We start from the raw sequence: 20,586 nt of genomic DNA, 5'->3' as shown, positions 1-20,586 counted from the left end.
AGCTCAATTACGTGCAATGGTCAAGTGTCCACATACTTTTGGTCACGGTGTATAGTAGTACAGAATAAATGCAGGTATGCTGCCATCTAGTGTCAGTAAAACACAGAGGTCTCAAATCTCCTCTGCCCTGTATTCAGTTTTCTCAGATTATGTTCCCTTTCAAATCTCCATTTTTTTCAAGCTGAATCGCGTTAAATTAACTTTGCGTCTCACATAATTTCTAGACGTTTCTCGAAATATATCTCTGAGTAATATTTAATCACTTTTTAATCATTTTCGCGTGTTTTTAATAATATGTTATCTAGCTCCACTGTTTGTTTCTCTAGATAAAACCCGCTCCGCCAAATATCCAATCAGAAAGCCGTATGCAAACGAGTATGTAAATTTGCACAGCCACCCCACACAGAAACGTCCTATCGTTTGAAAGTGGGCACGTGATTTGCCGTGTCGTCACTGCGCACTTCCACCAATCCGCGGTTTGTGAAGAAGCCGGAAGGGAGCGGAGGAATCAAGACGACCAAGTAAGGAACATGGCGATTGGAGATGCTTGGAAACAAATATCTTGGTTTTATTACCAATATCTACTTGTCACCGCACTGTACATGTTGGAGCCTTGGGAGAGAACCGTCTTCAGTATCCTTTCTTGAGATTGTGTTTTTCCCCCTTTTTGTTTTAGTGACTTACTGTGTCATTGTCCTAGGTTAACCTAATTAGCTCACGAGGCAGATGTCGGCTTGCTATTCGCCAGCTTCTTGGTGGGATTTTATCGTTACACCTTAAATGTGGCGCCAAAGTCTTAACTGCTGCACAAATTAAGGTGGACTGGGCAATTCGAATAAGAAGCTGGCTTCAGCTTCGTAAGTAGCTCTGTGGCTACAGATAGCAACAAGTGAGCGAAATAATTGTCACCCGTAGGATTAGCAGCTAATAAAATTAGCAGATGTCTTTGCGTTATGTTCTAGATTTTTAATTTATACCTAATACGAACCGAACATTTCGTTGATAACCGGCTTACTCCCGTAACTCAAGTAGAATAAGCTGAGAAACTTGGATGGTGCAATTACCTGGGGTGATTCATCAGATCAAGGCATCAGCTTACAAGTAACACTGACAGTTTTGTACATTAGAGTTACAACATTAGTAACGATAGGAAGCACTGTTATTATAGTACTGTAATAGTCCTAAAATAATGTAACTACCAATAGTTAAGTAATCTGAACAGTGATTTACATGGCAGTGTTTAGTTTCTTCCATTGGGACTTGCGTGCGGGCTGATGGCCAGATCTTCAACTCATTGTCGTGCTTAAAGTTCTATAGCTTATGACTTGGAGATCACAAGATCTGCTCGCGCTAATTGGTATGTTTCCTACGTCATCACGTCGTCGCGGAAGAAGGGCGTTTGTGTTCCATGTCAAGACTCGGCCTATGTGCATCACGACAGAAGTGGTTTAAAATAAGCTTGAAATATCTTACATCTGACATGTATTTTATCTAAATTAGTTTTCGTGGGACTTGCAAACATTAGATGATTCTCGGTCCAAAGTGTTTTCATTTATCGCCTTGCTAGACCACGCCCACCGTTTTGAGAGGCTTGTGATAGTGACTCCGGGTTTTCAGGCCTAGTTTCAGTGGTATTTAGGAAGAATTAACATAAATCTGACATTAACAAGGCTCAGTATGAAGCACAGGAGGCATTTCGCGAAACAACTTCACAAAGGTCAAAATCAAGACTGTAAAATAGGAGAAGAGCTAAGGAAAATGTTGGACAGTTTTCAAGTTTATGCTGAACTTATCCAGTTTGCTGTGAAATCCACATCCCCCTCACAGAAATCCCACATTTAACTCAACATCAATGGATGTTACCACAGACACACACACTCATGGATGTTACTACTAACCAAGTTATTTATTTCTATTAAACTGGTTTTATTGAAATATTTAGTACTTCATTTCACATAGATGTTGCAAGGCAGACTAGACTAGTGAAGTCTTGGATCACAGTGGTTATCAGGTCCTTATTTGCACATGCCTGCAAGGTCACAGTGTCCCATTTCTCTTTTGCAGTTCAAAGGGGTGCTTTAGCCAGGGCCACAACTGTCCTCTGCATCTTGTGGCCCAATTTTCCATGCGATAGAATATGGTCTGACCAACATGGCTGAGATGATGTTGAAAACTGAGCCATAGTGTATTTATTGCAATATGTGCAATTTGCTGCAATAAGCAAATTGGCTCATTTAAAAAAAATGCATGCAGGGTGACCGTTTCACTGGGTACAGTATGTTTATAACCAGTGCAATGCACAGGTCTGTCCCAAATAGTGCACAATTTTCCAGTGTTGACTTAGACTCTTGCCTCCACTTTTTTTCTTTTTTTTTTCACCAACTCAGCACCAGAACTGATGATTAAAGGATATAGCAGAGATTAAACTATCCTAAACATAGCTTAGACTAGCTTTAATATTGCACCATCCTAAATGTAACTGCAGCACCATTTAAGTGGAACAGAAAATTTGAATAAAACGCTGGCAAGTAAGAAGCTGTTTTTAGCTTCATATTGTTTTCCACAATGTTTTGTGGAAGATTTTGTTTTCTTTTTTTTGTCCCTAGTACTGTTTCAAATCCTTTTTTTTTTTTTTTTTTTTTTTTTAAAACCCAAATCATGAAGAAAATGGGTGGCGTAGCGTTGCAGGACATACCAAAAAAAATTGTGAGCAGAGTTTGTGACCAGCTGGTGAGCAGCACTGACATGGCATAAAGCTTCTTAAATTAACCAAGTTGTGCTCCTCAAACCCAGACCTTTTCCCATTTTGAGACCTCCATTGATAGGTCGATCAACCGATTACAGTAAAAAACAGAGTTGACAGAGTTAAATCGCTGACTCTGATGAGTTCATGAAAATCGCTGATTTTGCTGGAGTTTACTCCGAGTTTACTCCGAGTCCTGGGCTGAGAGTTGACTGTGACATCCACACGTGTTGGAGTCAAGGAATGGACTTTTTTTTTTTTTCTTTTCTTTCTTTTTTCTGGGAATTCGATTCACATCCAATGCTAGTCCCAAATGCATACTTGTAAACCAAGTGTCCTCAAGATCTCTTGTTCTATATGCTTTTATCTTGTTGACTTCACAAAAGTTCAGACTTTAGTGATGTCACTAGGGTGTCTTTAGGCACAGGAGTCATTGTTTATGACTGGAGCTGTTATAAAGTGATCTTAAAACATGTGACCTTTGATCTTAAAGTTAGTATTAAAGAATTTCTAACAGTTTAACAGCAGGCAGGAAAGGCACCTGTTGGAGTGATATCATGGTTTCCACTGTGAGGACAAAGATGAACCTGTTCCACTTTTTTTTTATTATTATAATAATATCTGATCTTGTCAGCACAACAGTATTTTAGTTATGGTACTTATGTTCCCCTATTCTAGGTGTTTATAACCCAACAATTGAATCATTTGTTTTTTGTTTGGTGAAGGGTTTTATTTTTATTTTTTTTTAATTACTCTGTGAATAAAAATAAGGTATACCCATGTATACTTTAAGAACATAGTTTATGGCACAAGTTCTGTGAACATTTGTGTTTCTTTCAAATAAACAGCATGTCAAATTACCCTTATTATTCTTCTCTAAGAAGTAAAGTTTCTTTAACATCATGTCAGATTCTCTCTTGATCTCCGTAGCAGCAATGGCAGTGTACACAGGCTACGTGTTCATGCCCCAGCACATCATGGCCATTTTACACTACTTCGAAGTGGTCCAGTGACCGTGTGAGCGTCTGATACCGTTCGGGATGCCCATGGATTCCCCCTGGTGGTTAGAAAGAGGAGTTCTCTTGCAGGGTTTTTTTTACCCTGTGCCTACAATCACTGGAGACTTGAACAGTTTGGTGGGCTGAGACAGCGGAGAAGCCTGAAGAGGAATCAGGAAAGAAAGCAGATATATGGATCCATTGTAGTCTTAATGTCTGTGGCTATGTAGCCCCATGTAAGCGTGCAGTCTCAGAATCTGAGCACATACTGCCCTGATGCATCTTTTTATATAATGCTGACATTTTTATAATGCTTCAATTTCCTTTGATGGCAGTGGTTTATTGACATAGTCAATATTTTGTGATAATGTGTATATTTCAATGTATACATATTTGTAATATTTTATAAAGAATTATTTTGTCTGGTGATAAGTTTTGTTTTACCACAATGTAGCATTGTATAGATAACCTGTGTGACCCAAAACAAAAACAAAAAAAACTAAAGTTTCTCAGGTGGTAACTGTGTGGCACCTCACCCTATGTGTATTTAAATATTACTTAAATAAACACTTCCATCACTTTATTCTGTTTTTACCTTTTCATTTTTTTTTCTGGTGTGACAAATGAGATGTGAAAGGATATTTGGATAAAGGAACCATAACCTGTTTTTCATGAGGTCTATTTATGATGGTTGTGTGATTTTATGTACAAAAACTGTCAGAGTTAATTTTATGTGACATTTTCCAACTGTCCCTTATAGCGACAGGCTGTTTTTTTGTTATTATACCAGTCGTAAAGGCACATGTGAGCATCTTCTGTTCTGATTGGTTGCCTTGTATTGTATCTCATTCAGAAGGCAGTCTGAAACACTTCTTAAAACCTGAATATGAATGGGCCAGGCTGCCGGAGCCCAGCAGTCACAGTATAACATCAAAGGCTTTTATTATAAAGAAAGGAAAATGGAGAGTGTATTTTGAAAACAAATGTCCTAATCTCCATAGAGAGTTTCATATGCTACATCTAGTGTGCAGCTAATCGTGTTCTTGAAAAGGAAATGGAATCTTGTATGTTGGAACAACTTTGGATGCCTGGAATTTCTAAACGTCAACAATCTAGTTTACACACACAGGGCGATTTTCTTTTGAAATGTCATCAGCTAATGTCAGGGTCGACCATGGTTCAGCTGGTGAGGTCAGTGTTTCCTTGGATAAACAGATTCTATTGAGTGTGACAACATATTTTTCACTGTTACTCTTCAGTGTGTTGCTCTTATCTTGTTTGTAACTTGTACTGAATAATGCCACACCCTGGACAGCATAGAGCTGGGGGGGGGGGTTACAAATGTGAGTTTTTAAGGTGACCTGACTACAGTCTGATCCTACGTTCACCAGGGTGGCCTTCCAAAAGTGCTATTATTAAAGCTATGTATAGATTACATTTTCTTGACAACTATGAAGAGAGTGATAATCTTTTAAATGAGTTTTGTTGCATATTTTACTACGCTTGCTATTCATGGTAGTTGCAGTTTAAAAGACTGGTCACTAAGAGAGCAGAACAAATCAAATGGAAAAGAACAAGTATGTAAATCTTGGCAAAGTGGCTTGATCTGTATGGTTAATCTTCAGAAGCTTACTTTAATGTGTAGGAATACGTACAGGCACTACTTGTGTGGACTTGCCACCTGCAGGATGTATTATGGGTTGGACCTTTCAGAAAAACCAATGACATTCAATCCCGTTCTCAGATTCATCTTGCTGGCATGGACTCAGAATGAAAATAGCAACTGGTTACTGTTTAAACTGCAGGATGAGGATGTTCTCACGTACATGCTCAAGGGTTGCCTGGAGTTTGCACCTAAGATATAGTGCAAATATAGTGACCTGCTAACACTGCAATTATAATTGCTCTACTGGCTTTGAGCAACTGCATGAAGGTGTTAGTAAACAGGACCAACAAACCTTTAACGGGCCTCTCCCAGCTCAGTCCCAGCATATAAAGCAAATCTATATAAATCTCTCACCACCCGCGGCTAAATGTATCAGAATCACATATAGACTTACTCATTATGAACGTGGCACTGGTAAAATACTTGTACAATTAGTATTTAAACCTTAGTAATATGTGATGGTTTGTTATTCCCATAACAATTGAGTCTATTTTTATTCCTGTAAAAAAAACTTTTAGATGCATCTGCTTTAAGCAGATATCCATAACAGCTCTCCAGAAAATTGCCCACTTCCTATAAAATTACACACACTCAGCCCAAGGCTGATCATAGGTAACCACTGCTACACCACCATAAAAGGCAAGCATGATGCTCATTACTATTATATTGTGGAAAACAAGCATGTATACCCCTTTAAAATGGCTCTTCAAGGTTATTTAAGTTAAAAGCAAAGATTACATAAACAAAAACCTACTCAAAGAACCATTTAAATACAGAAACTGTTCTTTGCATAGTTATATTGTTCTTCTTTATGATGGAACACAGTTGTTGTAGCATGTGGGTCTTTATATAGCATCAAAAAAGGCTTCCAGTAATGTTATAAAGTTCTAGAACCTTTTCGGTACTGTATAGAGCTGAAGAAAATGGTAAGTAACGTGAGGAAAGTCATTAATGAGTATAATATAAAGACTGAAGAAAAAACGGTGTCTGATCTTGAGGCTGATTTGTCAGAAGTAAACCACATCAAACTTGAATGAAAGAAGAGAATTTATTACCATGCTGAAATCACAGCCTCATGGCATGTAGTCATTATGTATATGGACACATTCGATTTAAACACACCTTAGTAAACTGCAAAAAAAGCTTCAGAATTGCACATTTTGAGTGGCCACACAAAGCAAATCTATACTGGCTAGGATAAACTCATGTTCAGTCGGGTTAAACTCATGTTCAGTCGGGTTAAACTCATGTTCAGTCGGGTTAAACTCATGTTCAGTCGGGTTAAACTCATGTTCAGTCGGGTTAAACTCATGCTCAACCAGGTTTACATTTCACAGGGTCCATTTTAACATACAGCGGGCCTAAATGACCAAAACAACCGACTGAGATTCTTGTGGGTGGCCTACAAACCAATAACAACAAAAAACCACTAATACCAGGCTCGCGCGTTCACTCCACAGTAAACGTCAGACCCGTCTGGAGTTCGACCACGTTCACAGAGACCTTTCAGCTGCGCTCTAACTTCAGTTTGAACACGTCTTTAAGTGACAGGCTTCGCTCGGCGCGCTGTCTCCTCCTCACACTCGGGCTTTACGAAAAGTAAAAGCAAAAGCAGCTGCGTGCAGAGCACACGTTCCGCACGATCGCGCGCTCCACCGGGCGACCTCTTACCATCCAGACGGGACTTAACCCGAACCACAGAGAGTTTTCTGAGAAGTTATCGCCTATACGCCTTCCATATGCCTGACTCAGCTGATATGTTATATAGGGTAGCCTAAAGTGAGCGACTGCTAGAGTGATAAATGCGGTCTTGGGCGCACGGCTCCCCGTTCACGTAGCACGCCGGACGCGCCCATCCAGCGCGAGAAAGGCGAGCAGAGAGACGCGCAGCAGCTTCGTTTAACTCACGGGCAGATGGAGGAGGCGAGCGTGAGAAGCGGCGGTGAGGACAGCGCGGTTGGAGAGGGCGCGAGGGGCGCGGGGCGCCGGCGCCGGCGCTCGGGAGACAACACCGAGGATGGAGTGCCGCGCGAGCTCCGGCAACCGCGCAGCAACCGGCCGGTCAGCAGCGAGCGGCGGCGACTCAACACGCACAAGCTCGTACTGCAGTACGTGGCGCCGTGCATGAAGTCGTACGGGCTGTGCATCGTGGACAACTTTATAGGGAACCGAATCGGAGAGCGAGTACTGCACGAGGTCCGGCGTATCCACGACGGCGGCAGGATGCAGGACGGGCAGCTCGCGTGCCAGACGCGGGGCAAGAGCAAAGCCATCCGGGGGGACAAGATCGCGTGGGTGGACGGAACCGAGGCGGGCTGCCACAACATTGGCTTCCTGCTGTCCAGGATGGACAAACTCATCACGTTCGCAGACGGCCAACTTGGGAGCTACAAGATCAGAGGGAGACACAAGGTCAGGAATCCAGGATCTCTCTTTAGTCATCATCAACAACAATAATAGTTTTACGGCCACACATGTATTAAAAAGTGGGCTCTAACCTTCACAGCACCACCCGGTAATTAAGAGTAACCGCCTGCACAAAAGTGCATTAATGAAACATTTAAAGGCTGCGCTGCTCTACAACACTGCCAGAAATAAAGGTGCTGTGCGGGTTCAAACAACGTAAATGCAACAGGTTTAAGGTTTTAAGGTCCAACTAAATACCTAACATGAGTTTTGTTCCTCAGGGAAAGTGCATACTCGTACCTTTTCCTAAACCAGTGTTGTAAAACAGAACCACTGAATTAAAAGCCCGAAGACAGACAGGCTGTGTGGAGTCAATACGACGTATAAAACTAATATAATTATTCTGTTCTTTGACTAAAGATTTTTAAGACATAGCCTTGAGGGAACCTTCCCAGTGACAGTTTAGTACCCTTTTTCTGAGAGTGCACGGTCTGCTGGCAGTTTCTGAAAGTATATAAATTACATCTGTAAACAAATACATAATGTAGAACTCTTAAATACACGATGCATGTGTAATATATGCCATATAATAGTCTAAATGTAACGAGTTGGCAGTTATTGCTTGTTTCTGAAAGGCCAGCTTACGCGGAACCTGTAAACAAATATAATGTAAACAAAGTGTAATGAAAATATGAGTTTTTGTTGGTAGTTTGTTAAGAACAATAATACGTCTTAAGAAATTAGTGAACTGGTTTCTGTGGGTAGATTCTCCGTAATAAAGTACCTTGTGTTACATTTGTAAACAAGTGTGTAATAGCTGTATAAAGGGGTTATTAGTTGCTGTTTGCAGTGTCTTTAAAGTAATATAGTATATTACACAAGGCGATGGTTTCCGTCGTTAGTTCTTATGAACATAATATAAATAGGGGATGATGATGATGATGATGATGTAGACACACTAGTGTTGTGTTATTGCTCCAGCTGTACTGTGCCCATTCGAGAGGAAAAATGCTCAGTTTTTCGACATGAAACAACTGCATCTGTACACGTTTTCGAGAAGAAAGAAGGCGGGGTTATCACATTTCCCACCCGTATTCCGGCCGACTTGGTCTGAGTGTGAACTACTGGCCAATCCTAATGCCGGAGGGCGGGATTCGATTAGCCAATCATCACACTAGAAGCGATTCGACTGACCAATCACAGCAGGCAGGAGTCTTCGGAACACGGTTGTGGAAACACGGTGAGCACGTGTGTTTGGATGAACGTGCAGCGCGAGCTGTAGCCTACATGCTCCCGTCCACATCCTCAATGGCGCGGGGCGGCGGGGGGACGCGCCTTAACGACAACTTCCAGCAGTGCTTTATGATAAAAACGTAAATACCACCGCGATGTGAACGACTAATTACAGTAGTCCACCATCTGTGGAGCGTAAATAAGTAAACAAACGCACATTGGACGCGTACATATTTACTGATTATATTGGACGTGCGTCGTGTATCTGTGTCGTGTTACTCTACAGGTCTCGTTCATGAGCTTTATTAAGTTTAAGTGGTGCTTTTTTCACGCCAAACACGTGTTGGTCTCTCGCGCTAGAGTAAAACACAATGAAAGGGATTGGTGCTGGTGGTCTGGTCCCCCCCCCCCCACTACACGATCTGCACGTTGCACACTTCCAAGCAGGTTAAGGGGGCGTGTTTCAGCTCCTTCCGTGAGTACAACGTCTGCAGGGACACGTAAACAGACACAACTCTGATTAGTTACTCACTTTAACCCACTTTAGCTGTTTGAATGGCTCGAGCTGTCTGAGACTGAAGCGTTTTGGTGAAGCTGCCAGAACCAGCAGGCTGCAGGACTCTAGTTTTGTGGAGAAAGCTCGGAGCAGACATGCCGTTTCTTCAGCATCTCGCGGACATGAAGTTGGAGCAGCTGGCTTTGGAGCACATTGTGCCCGCTCTCCGGGATCATGGTTTTTTTTACGTGGACAGTTTTTTGGGCGACGAGGTTGGACGTATGGTGCTGGGGCAAGTGAAGCAAATGCAGTGTTCTGGCCTGTTGAACGACGGGCAGCTCGCTGGTCGAGGCTTGGGAGTTTCCAAGCGACACATAAGGGGCGATAAGATAGCCTGGGTGAGCGGAACAGAGAGGGGCGCGGAGGCCATCAACTTCTTACTCAAACTGATCGACAAGCTGGTTTCTCTGTGCATCGGACGGCTGGGCAAAAACGTGATCCGTGAGAGATCGAAGGTGAGAGGCTTTCTGCCCAAATGGTTCTCTTGCAGGAAATACTGTCTCTTTCAGATCTAGAAGGTGAGCATCTTATACGAGCTAACTTTGAGCTGAACTCAGGATTAACCCTTCCCTAGTCTCCCCAGCTGCTGCTCAGCTGTTCAGCCTGTAACTCTTTAAAATGATGGCTCTTCAAGCGTTCTTCAGCAAAGGACGTGGTTCTAGTTAGAGTTCTATACAGAATCATTTCATGCTTAAATAGTTCTTTGCATGGTGAAGTAGTTCTCCAGCTTGATGAAGAGTGTGTTGTATATAGAACCTTTTTCAATGTTTCTGTATAACACCAAAAAGGGTTCTTCTGTTGTTATGATGTAAGAACCCCCTTTGGTGCTAGATAGAACCGTTTTCAAAAAGGTTCTATATAACGTTAGAACCATATACAACATATTCTCCATCAATTTAAAGAACCATGCAAAGAACTATTTAAGCATGAAAAGACCCTATATAGACCCCATGACTCTAGACCTATTCCCTCTGAAGAACCACCTTTTTTAAGCGTAGAAGAGCGAGAAAAAATGATTTTCGTCTTCACTGCAGTCAAATGCAAGCACACCAGTCGTTGTTATATATTCTGCATATCCTCTAGAGTCTGATATTTTGTTCACTTCTCTCTTCACAAGTTTTGTGAAATGCATGAAACAGATGCCTCTGCCTTTTCCTCACGCACGATGCGGTAAATCCCTGTAAAACTCCGCTAAGATGCTCTGAGAGGCAAAGGCTGGAGTTGTAGCATCTGTAGCGTACAGTGCGCAGGCGCACCCGTTTTATTTACCACTGAAACGTGAGCGCGCGTCTGTGACGAGTGTACTCAGCTAATTGGTGTCAGCTTGGTGAGCTCCATTAAGCTCGGATGGAACTGTTTGGTTAAAGGGTAACTCCACTGATTTTCAAACATGTCTTCATAATTAAATCCATTAGAAGGTAAACAGTCATTTAGAGCATTTTGATGTCAGTGTTCAGTTCTAGAGAAACCTGCAGAGTCAGAATTGTGATTGGAACCAGACATCTGAGGAGTTTATTGCGTCCAAAAATGAACTCTCACAGAAAGTTAACACATGAAGTGGTCTTCAGTATTCTGTCTGAAGCCTGAGACATTATTTTACAATAGTTTTGAGATTAGGTTTAGGCCTAAGATGTATATAAAAATCTATTCGCAGCAGTGCAGGTGGTTGGTGTAGTGTAGTGGGTAACATCTCTGCCTACGCTGTAGACTGGGGTTCAATCCCCACCTTGGCAAATACCCTACACTATACCAATAAGAGTCCTTGGGCAAGACTCCTAACACTACCTCCACCTACCTGTGTAAAAATAAACAAATTGTAAGTCGCTCTGGATAAGAGCGTCAGCCAAATGCCGTAAATGTAAAGTGCATGTCTGGAGCTGTGAGGCAAAATAGTCCCAAATGAAAGCTTAGTTCTTTAGATTTACCACTATTTTACCATCATCAGCTTTACATATAACAGCTCTGAAGGCTTGTGAATTCACTGGTCTGGATAGTAAATAAAGTGTCTATATTTGTAAAAATCACCCCTGATTTGTATCACCACAACTGTAATGAAATCTGAGTTTACAAGTTTCTCTTCAATGAAGAATAAATTTAAAACCAAACTGCTCTGAATGACTGTTTGCAGTTCAACGTTTGAAAAAAATGTATGGAATTCCCCTTTAAGTAAACAAAGAGGAAACAAGTCCAGATGGAACAAATATTTAGGCATTAGAGTTTGTTTCTCACAGTTAAAATATCAACTTCTGTACCTTCTGAAAGAAGCAAATATGCTGAACTGTATAGTCACAGGTTAAGGCCGGGATAAAGTTAAACTGAGTTAACCTGTAGTCCACAAAAATCCCACTAATTTAGCTCCAAAGTAGATATTAAATATTACACGAATTCATTAATGTAGCATGGAGCTAAATTTATACTCTATGAATTTTGTATAATACATTATTACAGTTGAAAACAACACAATATATACACTTTTTATGAGTTAACACTGATGTAATTACTAAACAGAAGAAGGGTTTAAGTTAATGTTAATTTAATTATTAGTTCATGCTCATCACTCTGGACATATATAAACATTAACATTTCTTTCTTGTTTCATAGTTTCATATTAGGTGAGATCTGTACAGTTGTAGAGCAGTTTCATACATTTATTGTTAACTTTTAAATGTTTTTTTTTTAATGGAAAACAGACCTCAGACTTTTGAATGGTAGTGTATGTATTTTTGTAATCCTAGGTATACTTTTTTTCATCTTTCCCCCAAAATACTTGAAATTGTTGTCATTGCAACATTCAGTTTCTGTAGTATGGGTATGATTTGAATATTTCCTCATTCTAGAGCACTTGTGTCTTTATGGTTTAGTCATACATAGTCCAAAGACAGGAATCAAAGAAATTACAGCATGATTTAGTTACACTGTAAGAGATATCACAAAACAATTTTTAAATTTTGCTCTCTTTAAGTACAAATTGTCTAAGTTGGTGGAAGTGAAGGCACAAAATGTACTGCAATTTTATTCAGACAATGGCCATACAGTATGTCAAGTAATATGCAGAAATAAGAGAACATCATTTCCTTCAATCACATATTCATGTTTCTTGCAATCTGATACTTTAAGAGGGTACTTGAAGCACAATGCAAAGTATGCAGAGTTCAGTAGAGTAGCTCAAAAGAGTCATTATAGTCATTCATTTTCCCAAAATGTAGAATTTTAATGACCGTTGGCATGTTGAACTAAGAGTAATGACATGTATTAAAAGTGTGAATGATAAGTATAAAACTTCAGTTTGAATACAATTTCATATGTTTCTGATACTGTCTTTATTTTACTGTTAATGTATTACCACACATTGTATCTTAAAATGCCAAAAGTATCCTTACTTGTAAGGCTTACAGTACAAGTGATTTTGTGCTTCTCTCTAATTTTTCAACATTTCATTAGATTTTCATATTCAATTCGTCAAATCATCAACAACAAACATTTTATTATAGGTACATTATAACAGCATATAGCAGCTTGACTGCACATCTGCATAATATCTGGTAAACAAAGCAGGAAAAACAATGGTTTAAAAAAAGGCCAGTGTATTTATTATTTGTAGCTTACATACAGTACATAGCTTCTCATCGTCCTCCTTTATCTGTAGTTCTCAGTACAGTTACAGTAGCTGTTTGTTATGTTGTGGTGTGGTAGGTGATGAATGCAACAGATAGGCTGTCAGACCTAGCCATGCGAGAGTGTACCACGAGTAGTACGTGACTCTCCCCACAGCTTCCACTTCACAGGAAGCCAAGGCTGAGGCAACGGGAAGTGAATAAGCAAGCCACTTTCACTTTGGTCAGCTGCTGGGCCCCTGCATATCTGCCCATCCCCTTCAACCTCATATTGCCTGCGGTCAGATGCTCTTTGTCTGTTGTGTCCTTGATAAAAGTACTTAACAACAGATTTCACAAAAGAAGTAGTGGAGAAAATACTTAAAACATGAACAAATAAAATGACCATACTAGAGAATTAGCCTAAATAATTTTTAATATCCAAGTAAAATGTTTACTTTATTCAAATTTTTTGCTGGCTAACTGTTTAGGTACACTACTTTTGTCACGTACTGTGTTGGCCGTTTATGCTCATTGCAGATCTGGAATCTAATTACACAACAGAAACTAATAAGTGGGAGGCAACAAATTGCAAAACCAACTGCGGACGTGAAGCTATGCATCTGGTCCTGACCGGCACAGGAATGGTCAACGTATTCTGGCTGATAATTAATTGTGTGCGCTCAGCAGGATCGTTCAATGTAGCTGAAAATAGTTTTAAAAGCAGCAGAGTTAAAAGTAGAATATTTAATTGAATTGCAGTCAAGTATTAATAGTCTAAATTATAAAAAGTTTAAAAACTGGAACTGTTGAAGTGAAGAATGCATGCAGTTTGTCACGCTACACTGCAGCTCCAACATAAAGTGTTTCTATAGGGATTAGAGGGGAATCTATAGGGGTGCCCCAGCATGGCAGCCATGTAAAAAGCACAGGCCGCCCTCAGTGATTACGTAATGTTTCGGAGAAGAAAAGCTCCTATAATGGGGCAAGTAAAAAAAAAAGAGTTCAAATTCAAGTTCTAATGAAACATCCCGTGCTTGCTGTCCGAGAGTAGTCTTTAGCCGGAATGCAGTGAAAGAGGGCTGGATGTACTTGCTATCTGACCCCTGGGGGGAGAGCTTGGGAGCTGGAGCTGAATACTGCTGTTGTGTACTGAACTGAGTGCAGGGTGTAGCAGCAGCCTCACGCTCAACACGTAGCACTGTCATTAAACCTTCATAGTGTTGGCAGCCTGCCAGCCCTGCACTCGCTCCCCCCCACCAACACACACACACACACACACACACACATGCACAAACACACACTATCCTCCTTCCAGACCTCTCCATACATGTTTACATTGTGCTATGACGGCAAACCTACGTGTGTGCCCTTATTGTGGGAAAGAGACCATGATAAAAACTCGTTTGCAGAAATGTAAACACAAGCGCCAGTGAATGGCTACTGCTGCATTTGTGTGGCGGGGTCTGTCGAGACGATGATTAAGGGAAAATGGGGTTATGTTTTGAAACAGATTTAGCTATGGTGTTTGTGCCGTATTTTCGGAAGTGTCAGGGCACAGTTAGAGCTTTGATACTGTATATTTTAGACCATTTATGGCTATAATTACTAATGTTGGCAGGATTGGGAAGGTTACAGAAACTGTATTTCTTTACTGATTCCTGATCACCTTTTTACTGGAATCAGTTACATATAAAAAAGCAGCCTTGACTCATTTTCCTGAGTCATACATAGATGGTAACAATTCCAAGGCAATTGCAAAAACAACGAAATAAAATTAATTGCTAAAATTAGAACAGTGCCTCAAGTTAACACAATAGCAGTTAGTCATTGTAAGATATTAAGGTTAGCTTACTCATGATTTGTTACTCTGGGAAAGAACATATGAACTAACTCACTAAAATGGGTTGCGTAGATTGCCACACATTTTCCCTTGAAATGTAATTACTTCATGAAGGAGTGAAAAATATATTAGAATGAATTTCAAAATGTGTTATGATGAGATTAATGTCTTGGACTAAACTGTGTGCCAGTGGTAAAACATACCTGGAAATTCTTTTGAGTCGAGGATTAGCTTTAATTCAGGTCTAGGAAACCAGCCCTTTAAGTATTTATCTTAAGATAAATGGTTAAGGGACAAACTGAAGGCTGAAGATTTTATGTAGGTCATGTAAATTAAAGAGAAAACCCAAATCTAAATTTAATAATATCTAAGTAATTCTTTTGGGTAACATGATGGTAGGTTGCACAGCAGTCTTACTAAAGTACACTGAAATGCCAACAGGTTCTAGGTATAAATTTAATGAGTATATGATACAAATTCCACAGTGCTGTGTAATTATTTTGGGTAAAAAGAACTGTGTAGCTACATGGCATAAAAGGATGGCACACAAAGAAAGTACGATGGCTCTTATGTAGTATGTATCTGACTTTTACCTATAATGAAACTGGATCTGGGCTGTAAAAGAAATCAGTGATTCTTATAGCTTTACTCAGTCCTTACCATTTACTTCAGAAAACTATCTTTATAGTTTGGTACTTGAAGGTGTGTCTGATTTACTTTCCTGCCTAAATGTGTGACATTGATGTAAGTATGTTTGCATTTACCATCTTGTTGCTCCAAATGTTTACAAGGCATTTTATTACGTCCTTTATCATCTTAATAGCTAGAACCTGTTAGTCTCTTCAGTGTTATTTAGTTATACTGCCTTGGTACTTATTACTTAAAATAATTACACAGTGTTGTAGAGATTGTACCCCACACCTGCAAGGCATTTCAGTGTTAAACTTTCTCTGAACTTATCATTATGTTACCCAAAACAATTACATAGTACTTTAGAGTTTGTACCTCACACTTACCTGTTTAATGCCTGGAATGTAAGGAAATGTAAAACAAAGCTTTACCACTTTAATTGCTAATTTCTAATGTAGGTGAAAAACACAGTCTTTGTAAATCAGTCTGATATAGTCCTTAATCACTGTATTTTTCAAAAATGTCTGTCATCATATTTTTTGCCTTTTTCCTTTTTTAATCCACTGTAGGTACTGTTCTGCTATTCAGAAGGCGTATTTCCATGACATATACTGTACTTCTTATTTTTAAATACTGTAATAAGGAACTGACCAAATATTTACAAACAGCACTTGTAGAGCACTTGATTTCAGGGTCTCATAATAGAAGGAAATGAATGTGCGCTACGGTATAGTCAACGGGATATATTGCGTGCTAAACTTTGTGCAAGGTCAGAAGGCCAGGTGGGGGTGAGGTGATGTGAAGGGAGTTCTGCTTCCCGTTTCATTGTGAGAATGAGGCGTGTTGATATTGTGTTGCATAGGGAAGGCCACACAGCAGGCACGCTCAAAAGCTCCAGGACATGCCTAAGTATGTATGCCAGACATTTAAAACTTTCCACAGGGGCCACGAGTGATTGATGAAGGGAGAGGCTCCAAATAGTCAGATAAGCAGAAAAAGCCAGCATATGTGGAATAAAAAACAGAAGCCTCCACGTTTTTTGGTTGAGAGTATTTTAGTCTTAGTATTGCTTTGGGTACAGGACCACCTCAAAAACAATGTACAATGTGTTAGCAGCTTGTCAACCTTGATAAAAGCAGAAATTTAAAATATGCTGAAATGGAATTTGGTTAATGAGTGGCTCACAAGTCTGTTGTTTTGTTTGTGTTCTTCCAATTCAGGCTATGGTGGCATGCTATCCAGGCAATGGAGCAGGTTACGTGAAACATGTAGATAACCCTAATGCAGATGGGCGCTGTGTCACCTGCATCTACTACCTGAACAAAAACTGGAATGCCAAGGTAAATTGGATGTTACCAGCCTGTACCAGTTACCAGTCTCTACATTGTGTTGTTCTTCATAAGTCCTATAAATATACACTAAATAATGGTACTGTTTCTCTTTCTTTTTAGGAGCATGGGGGAATTCTGCGGATATTTCCTGAAGGAAAATCTTATGTAGCTGACATTGAACCTTTGTTTGATCGACTGCTGCTCTTCTGGTCAGACCGTAGGAATCCTCATGAAGTACAACCGTCATTTGCTACCAGGTCTGTGCATGTGTGCCTGTGTTTGGATGTAAATTTGTGTAGATTTTTTAATAGCAGATATAAATATGTGTGTGTGTGTGTGTGTGTATGTGTGTATATATGTCTTTCTCAATTTGATTGTTGGATTTTGTGTTGTAGGTATGCAATCACAGTGTGGTACTTTGATTCAGAGGAAAGAGCTGAAGCAAAAAGAAGATTCAAAGACTTAACAGGTTTGTTTAGCTCTTGTAAATATGAAGTCTCCTTACTCATAAAGAAATTACATGATAAAGAAAGTAATTTAAGTAAATCATCCTTATTTTTTTTTAAATTTCAGCCTCTTCACAAGGCAGCACTGTGTCTTAGCAGAAGAAGTTAAGACACAACTGTGTTCACTGAGAGGATTTTTTATGTGTGTGTGTGTGTGTGTGTGAGAGTTTTTGTTTATTTTTTTAGGGGTTCTGGCCCTTTTTGTTAGTGCACTTAAGGTACCTCCTCTCCCCTCCTCGCCGCCACAGCTGCGTTGCCGTCTTTGAAAACTAGAGCTGTGTATACTCTGTGTTTGTTTTGCTGCTATGCATCCCATAGGAGGATACCTAATTCTATAAACAAAAAAATTTACCACAGTGAATTCAGATTAAGTCCTACTTTGATAATCATAATGATTTCCAATAAATGTGTGTGGATGAAATGAAAGAATCTCTGACAATTTGGTGTCATAACACTGGTTATTTTTCGTTTAGGAAATGTTTGTCTGTGTTTAAAATAGTGGCTTTCATTTATTCTGTTTTGTCACTTAGCTATGATCATATTTGTGCTTCAAAGTGGTGATGTTTTAAGAAAATGGTTAAATAGTGTTCGGGTAGACAGGCTATAGCATTATGTTATATAGCAAAGTCATGCATTTTGCTGACGCCCTTGACATGTGGTGAGTGTGGGTGATTATAATTGTTTTGTTCTTGTATTTATGCAAGTGTCATATGGACAGGCAGTGAACACTACAAAGGCAGAAGATATTATAGCCACCTTGCAGGTTATGGGGATCAGCTTGTATGTCTTGCTTTCGGAAGATAGCTAGTCAGATTTTTCACCTATTTCCATCAGTTTTACCCGTAATGACAATTATTTGAATTAAAATCCTTTAAAAATTCTATATAAAATACACTCTATAATTTTGCAACAACAAATGGTGGCTATGCTGCTAGCACGTCTTCTAGTGGATCAAACAAGATTCTACCTTGTTTAATGAGTTGCTTGAACAGGACCAGTAATAAATCTTCAACTTCAAAGGTCCAGTCACTTTGTTTACTCTATCATTGTTTGTGTTCAGTGGAATCAATATGCTCACATGTCAACATCTGATCGATAAGAAAGTTGTGTTTAACTTCTCAGGCATGTGACCGTAATGTCTCTGAGAATGAATGTATAATGATTTACACAAAATGGCTTAAAATCACAGGGCACAGCTTTATGTTCATCTGGATTAGTTATTACATATTTACACTGGTTACATCTTTATTATCCTATTATCTGTTTTAAATACCGTGTACTGTAGGTTAGCTTAGGCTATTAAGATACATTTCTCACTAGCTAATGTGTAATAGCTCAGCTTGCAAATAGATCATGCAACTAATCCAGATTAGCTATTTCTCTCAAGGTTTATTATTGATAAATACATACATCTTTATTGTGAGTGACTGTATGACCCCCCACCCCTCCGACACACCATTTTCATTTTTGTTTAAAAGAACAGATTGCTTATACGTCCATGTGTTTTAAATGGTCGGACGGCTTGCATGCTGGTCAGCAATGCTGGTTATGGACATTGAATTAATAATATTGTTCTTGTGACTTTGTTCATGGCTCCACGTATAAGAGTAAGACATTCTGTTTTTTTGTTTACTTGTTTCTTTTTTTTTTTTTTTTTTTTTTTTTAAATTGCTTTTGTCCTCTTGTAAATATGATGTGTGACATTTGAAATGTATATTTGAAAAGGAATTCTAGAAGGTGTGACCAGATGGGTATACAGAATTGTACAAGCATAGGGAACATTGTTGAAATGGTAACATGACCAGATTAAACAATGTCGCTATATAGACAGACTCTGTGAGTAAGATTTCTAATGCCCTCTTGTAAATGGCAAATAAAAAAACTTAAATCTTGACAAATGTAGTTGTTTTTCTTCTCTGAATGCCATAAAACTATATTTAATCCCATGCACAATTGTTTTTGAACACTCACACATGTACACACATATATGCACATGCGCGCACACACACACACACACACACACACGTACACACGTGTGTGTGTGTGTGTGTGTGTGTGTGTGTGTGTGTGTGTGTGTGCATATATGTGTGTACATGTGTGAGTGTTCAAAAACAATTGTATATTGTGTGTGTGTATACCCACACCCGCAATGTGAATGGGTCTAGTATGATGTATCCCACAAAATGTAGTATTTTCCCTTCTCCCAAGACTTAATAAGCTCACTATCTCTTTAAGAAGAATTTCACAGGCTTTTCAAAATTTTATCAGTGGTTTGATGTGAAATGTGTTCTAGAGAAACTTACAGAACCATTGACAACAGTGGTGATGAGAACCAAATGTCTGAATTGTCTACCTCACAAAGATATAAAATTTATACAAGTAATTCATAGCAAAGAGGTACATAAAAGGTGAGACAAGGAAAATATTAACTCAAAGAAAACAATTTTATCTCTATTTTACCAATATCAACATTACATATAAAAACTCAGAATACATGAATAGGTTCACGGGTTGTTTTAGATAGTTTCACATTTGCACAATTTCACATTAAATGATTCCAAATGACTTTTGACATTTCAATAACTGAATTATGCAGAAAAGGCTGTGAAAGTACTTCATGTGGTTCAAATGGGCAGTCAGAGCAGGGAGACACTAAACTAGGGATGCAGGACCAACACAAGGAAACATTGCTCTACAATTACTTTCACTCTACATCTCACACTTTGTCAAGAATGCACGATGAGTATTTAGCAGACAGGACAAAGCTTTCCTTGGCTCTTCTACATTTTCTTGAAAAGTCTGCACCAACCTTTAAGACTCTACAAGCAGAAGGAGTTGCTAACCTTAAATTTGTGGTTTTGATTCAATTCTAATTTATTTGTATAGTGCTTTTTACAATGAACATTCAATGTACAACAAAGCACATTTACAAAGTTCCTCTAGTAAGCAAGGTTAAAATGCTGATAATTAAAACTGGTATACTAGCACTTGCGATATAGTGAATGCTAGCTGTGACGATGTGGCTGGTCAGTTTTGAGTATTGTTTAACATCTCATATTATATATATATATATATATCCAA

General features: G+C 39.3%; 2 protein-coding genes across 3 annotated transcripts; both read left to right on the top strand.

Annotated features, from left to right (window-relative positions):
* Nucleotides 1–481: 481 nt before the first annotated feature.
* On the top strand, nucleotides 482–4,324 carry sptssa (serine palmitoyltransferase, small subunit A). Its single transcript, XM_037541798.1, has 2 exons — nucleotides 482–633; nucleotides 3,653–4,324. The coding sequence occupies exons 1-2, from the start codon at nucleotides 531–533 to the stop codon at nucleotides 3,754–3,756; spliced, it is 207 nt and encodes a 68-aa protein (XP_037397695.1). The 5' UTR covers nucleotides 482–530; the 3' UTR covers nucleotides 3,757–4,324.
* A 2,558-nt stretch (nucleotides 4,325–6,882) lies between these two features.
* Nucleotides 6,883–19,399, top strand: egln3 (egl-9 family hypoxia-inducible factor 3). 2 transcript variants are annotated; one of them, XM_017699800.2, is made up of 5 exons: nucleotides 6,883–7,819; nucleotides 16,889–17,008; nucleotides 17,120–17,256; nucleotides 17,395–17,468; nucleotides 17,573–19,399. In XM_017699800.2, exons 1-5 carry the CDS (start codon nucleotides 7,322–7,324, stop codon nucleotides 17,599–17,601), a joined length of 858 nt encoding a protein of 285 aa, XP_017555289.1. In that variant the 5' UTR covers nucleotides 6,883–7,321; the 3' UTR covers nucleotides 17,602–19,399. The 2 variants fall into 2 exon arrangements, with proteins under 2 accessions (XP_017555289.1, XP_017555291.1); XM_017699802.2 differs by lacking the exon at nucleotides 6,883–7,819 and adding an exon at nucleotides 7,841–10,057.
* The last annotated feature ends 1,187 nt before the right edge of the window (nucleotides 19,400–20,586 follow it).

The sequence above is a fragment of the Pygocentrus nattereri genome, chromosome 10 (assembly GCF_015220715.1).
Source record: "Pygocentrus nattereri isolate fPygNat1 chromosome 10, fPygNat1.pri, whole genome shotgun sequence".
Lineage (NCBI taxonomy): Eukaryota > Metazoa > Chordata > Actinopteri > Characiformes > Serrasalmidae > Pygocentrus > Pygocentrus nattereri.
The sequence above is the reverse complement of the archived record's forward strand: the minus strand, read 5'-3'. Positions and strand labels throughout refer to the sequence as shown.

Bases quoted from the DNA above. Each gene is read 5' to 3' on its own strand.
- sptssa (XM_037541798.1), top strand. From the start codon at position 531: ATGGCGATTGGAGATGCTTGGAAACAAATATCTTGGTTTTATTACCAA. The intron at 634-3,652 runs GTATCCTTTCTT...ACATCATGTCAG, and splicing joins TTGGGAGAGAACCGTCTTCA to ATTCTCTCTTGATCTCCGTA.
- egln3 (XM_017699800.2), top strand. From the start codon at position 7,322: ATGGAGGAGGCGAGCGTGAGAAGCGGCGGTGAGGACAGCGCGGTTGGA. The intron at 17,257-17,394 runs GTCTGTGCATGT...TTTGTGTTGTAG, and splicing joins CAACCGTCATTTGCTACCAG to GTATGCAATCACAGTGTGGT. The intron at 17,469-17,572 runs GTTTGTTTAGCT...TTTAAATTTCAG, and splicing joins AAGATTCAAAGACTTAACAG to CCTCTTCACAAGGCAGCACT.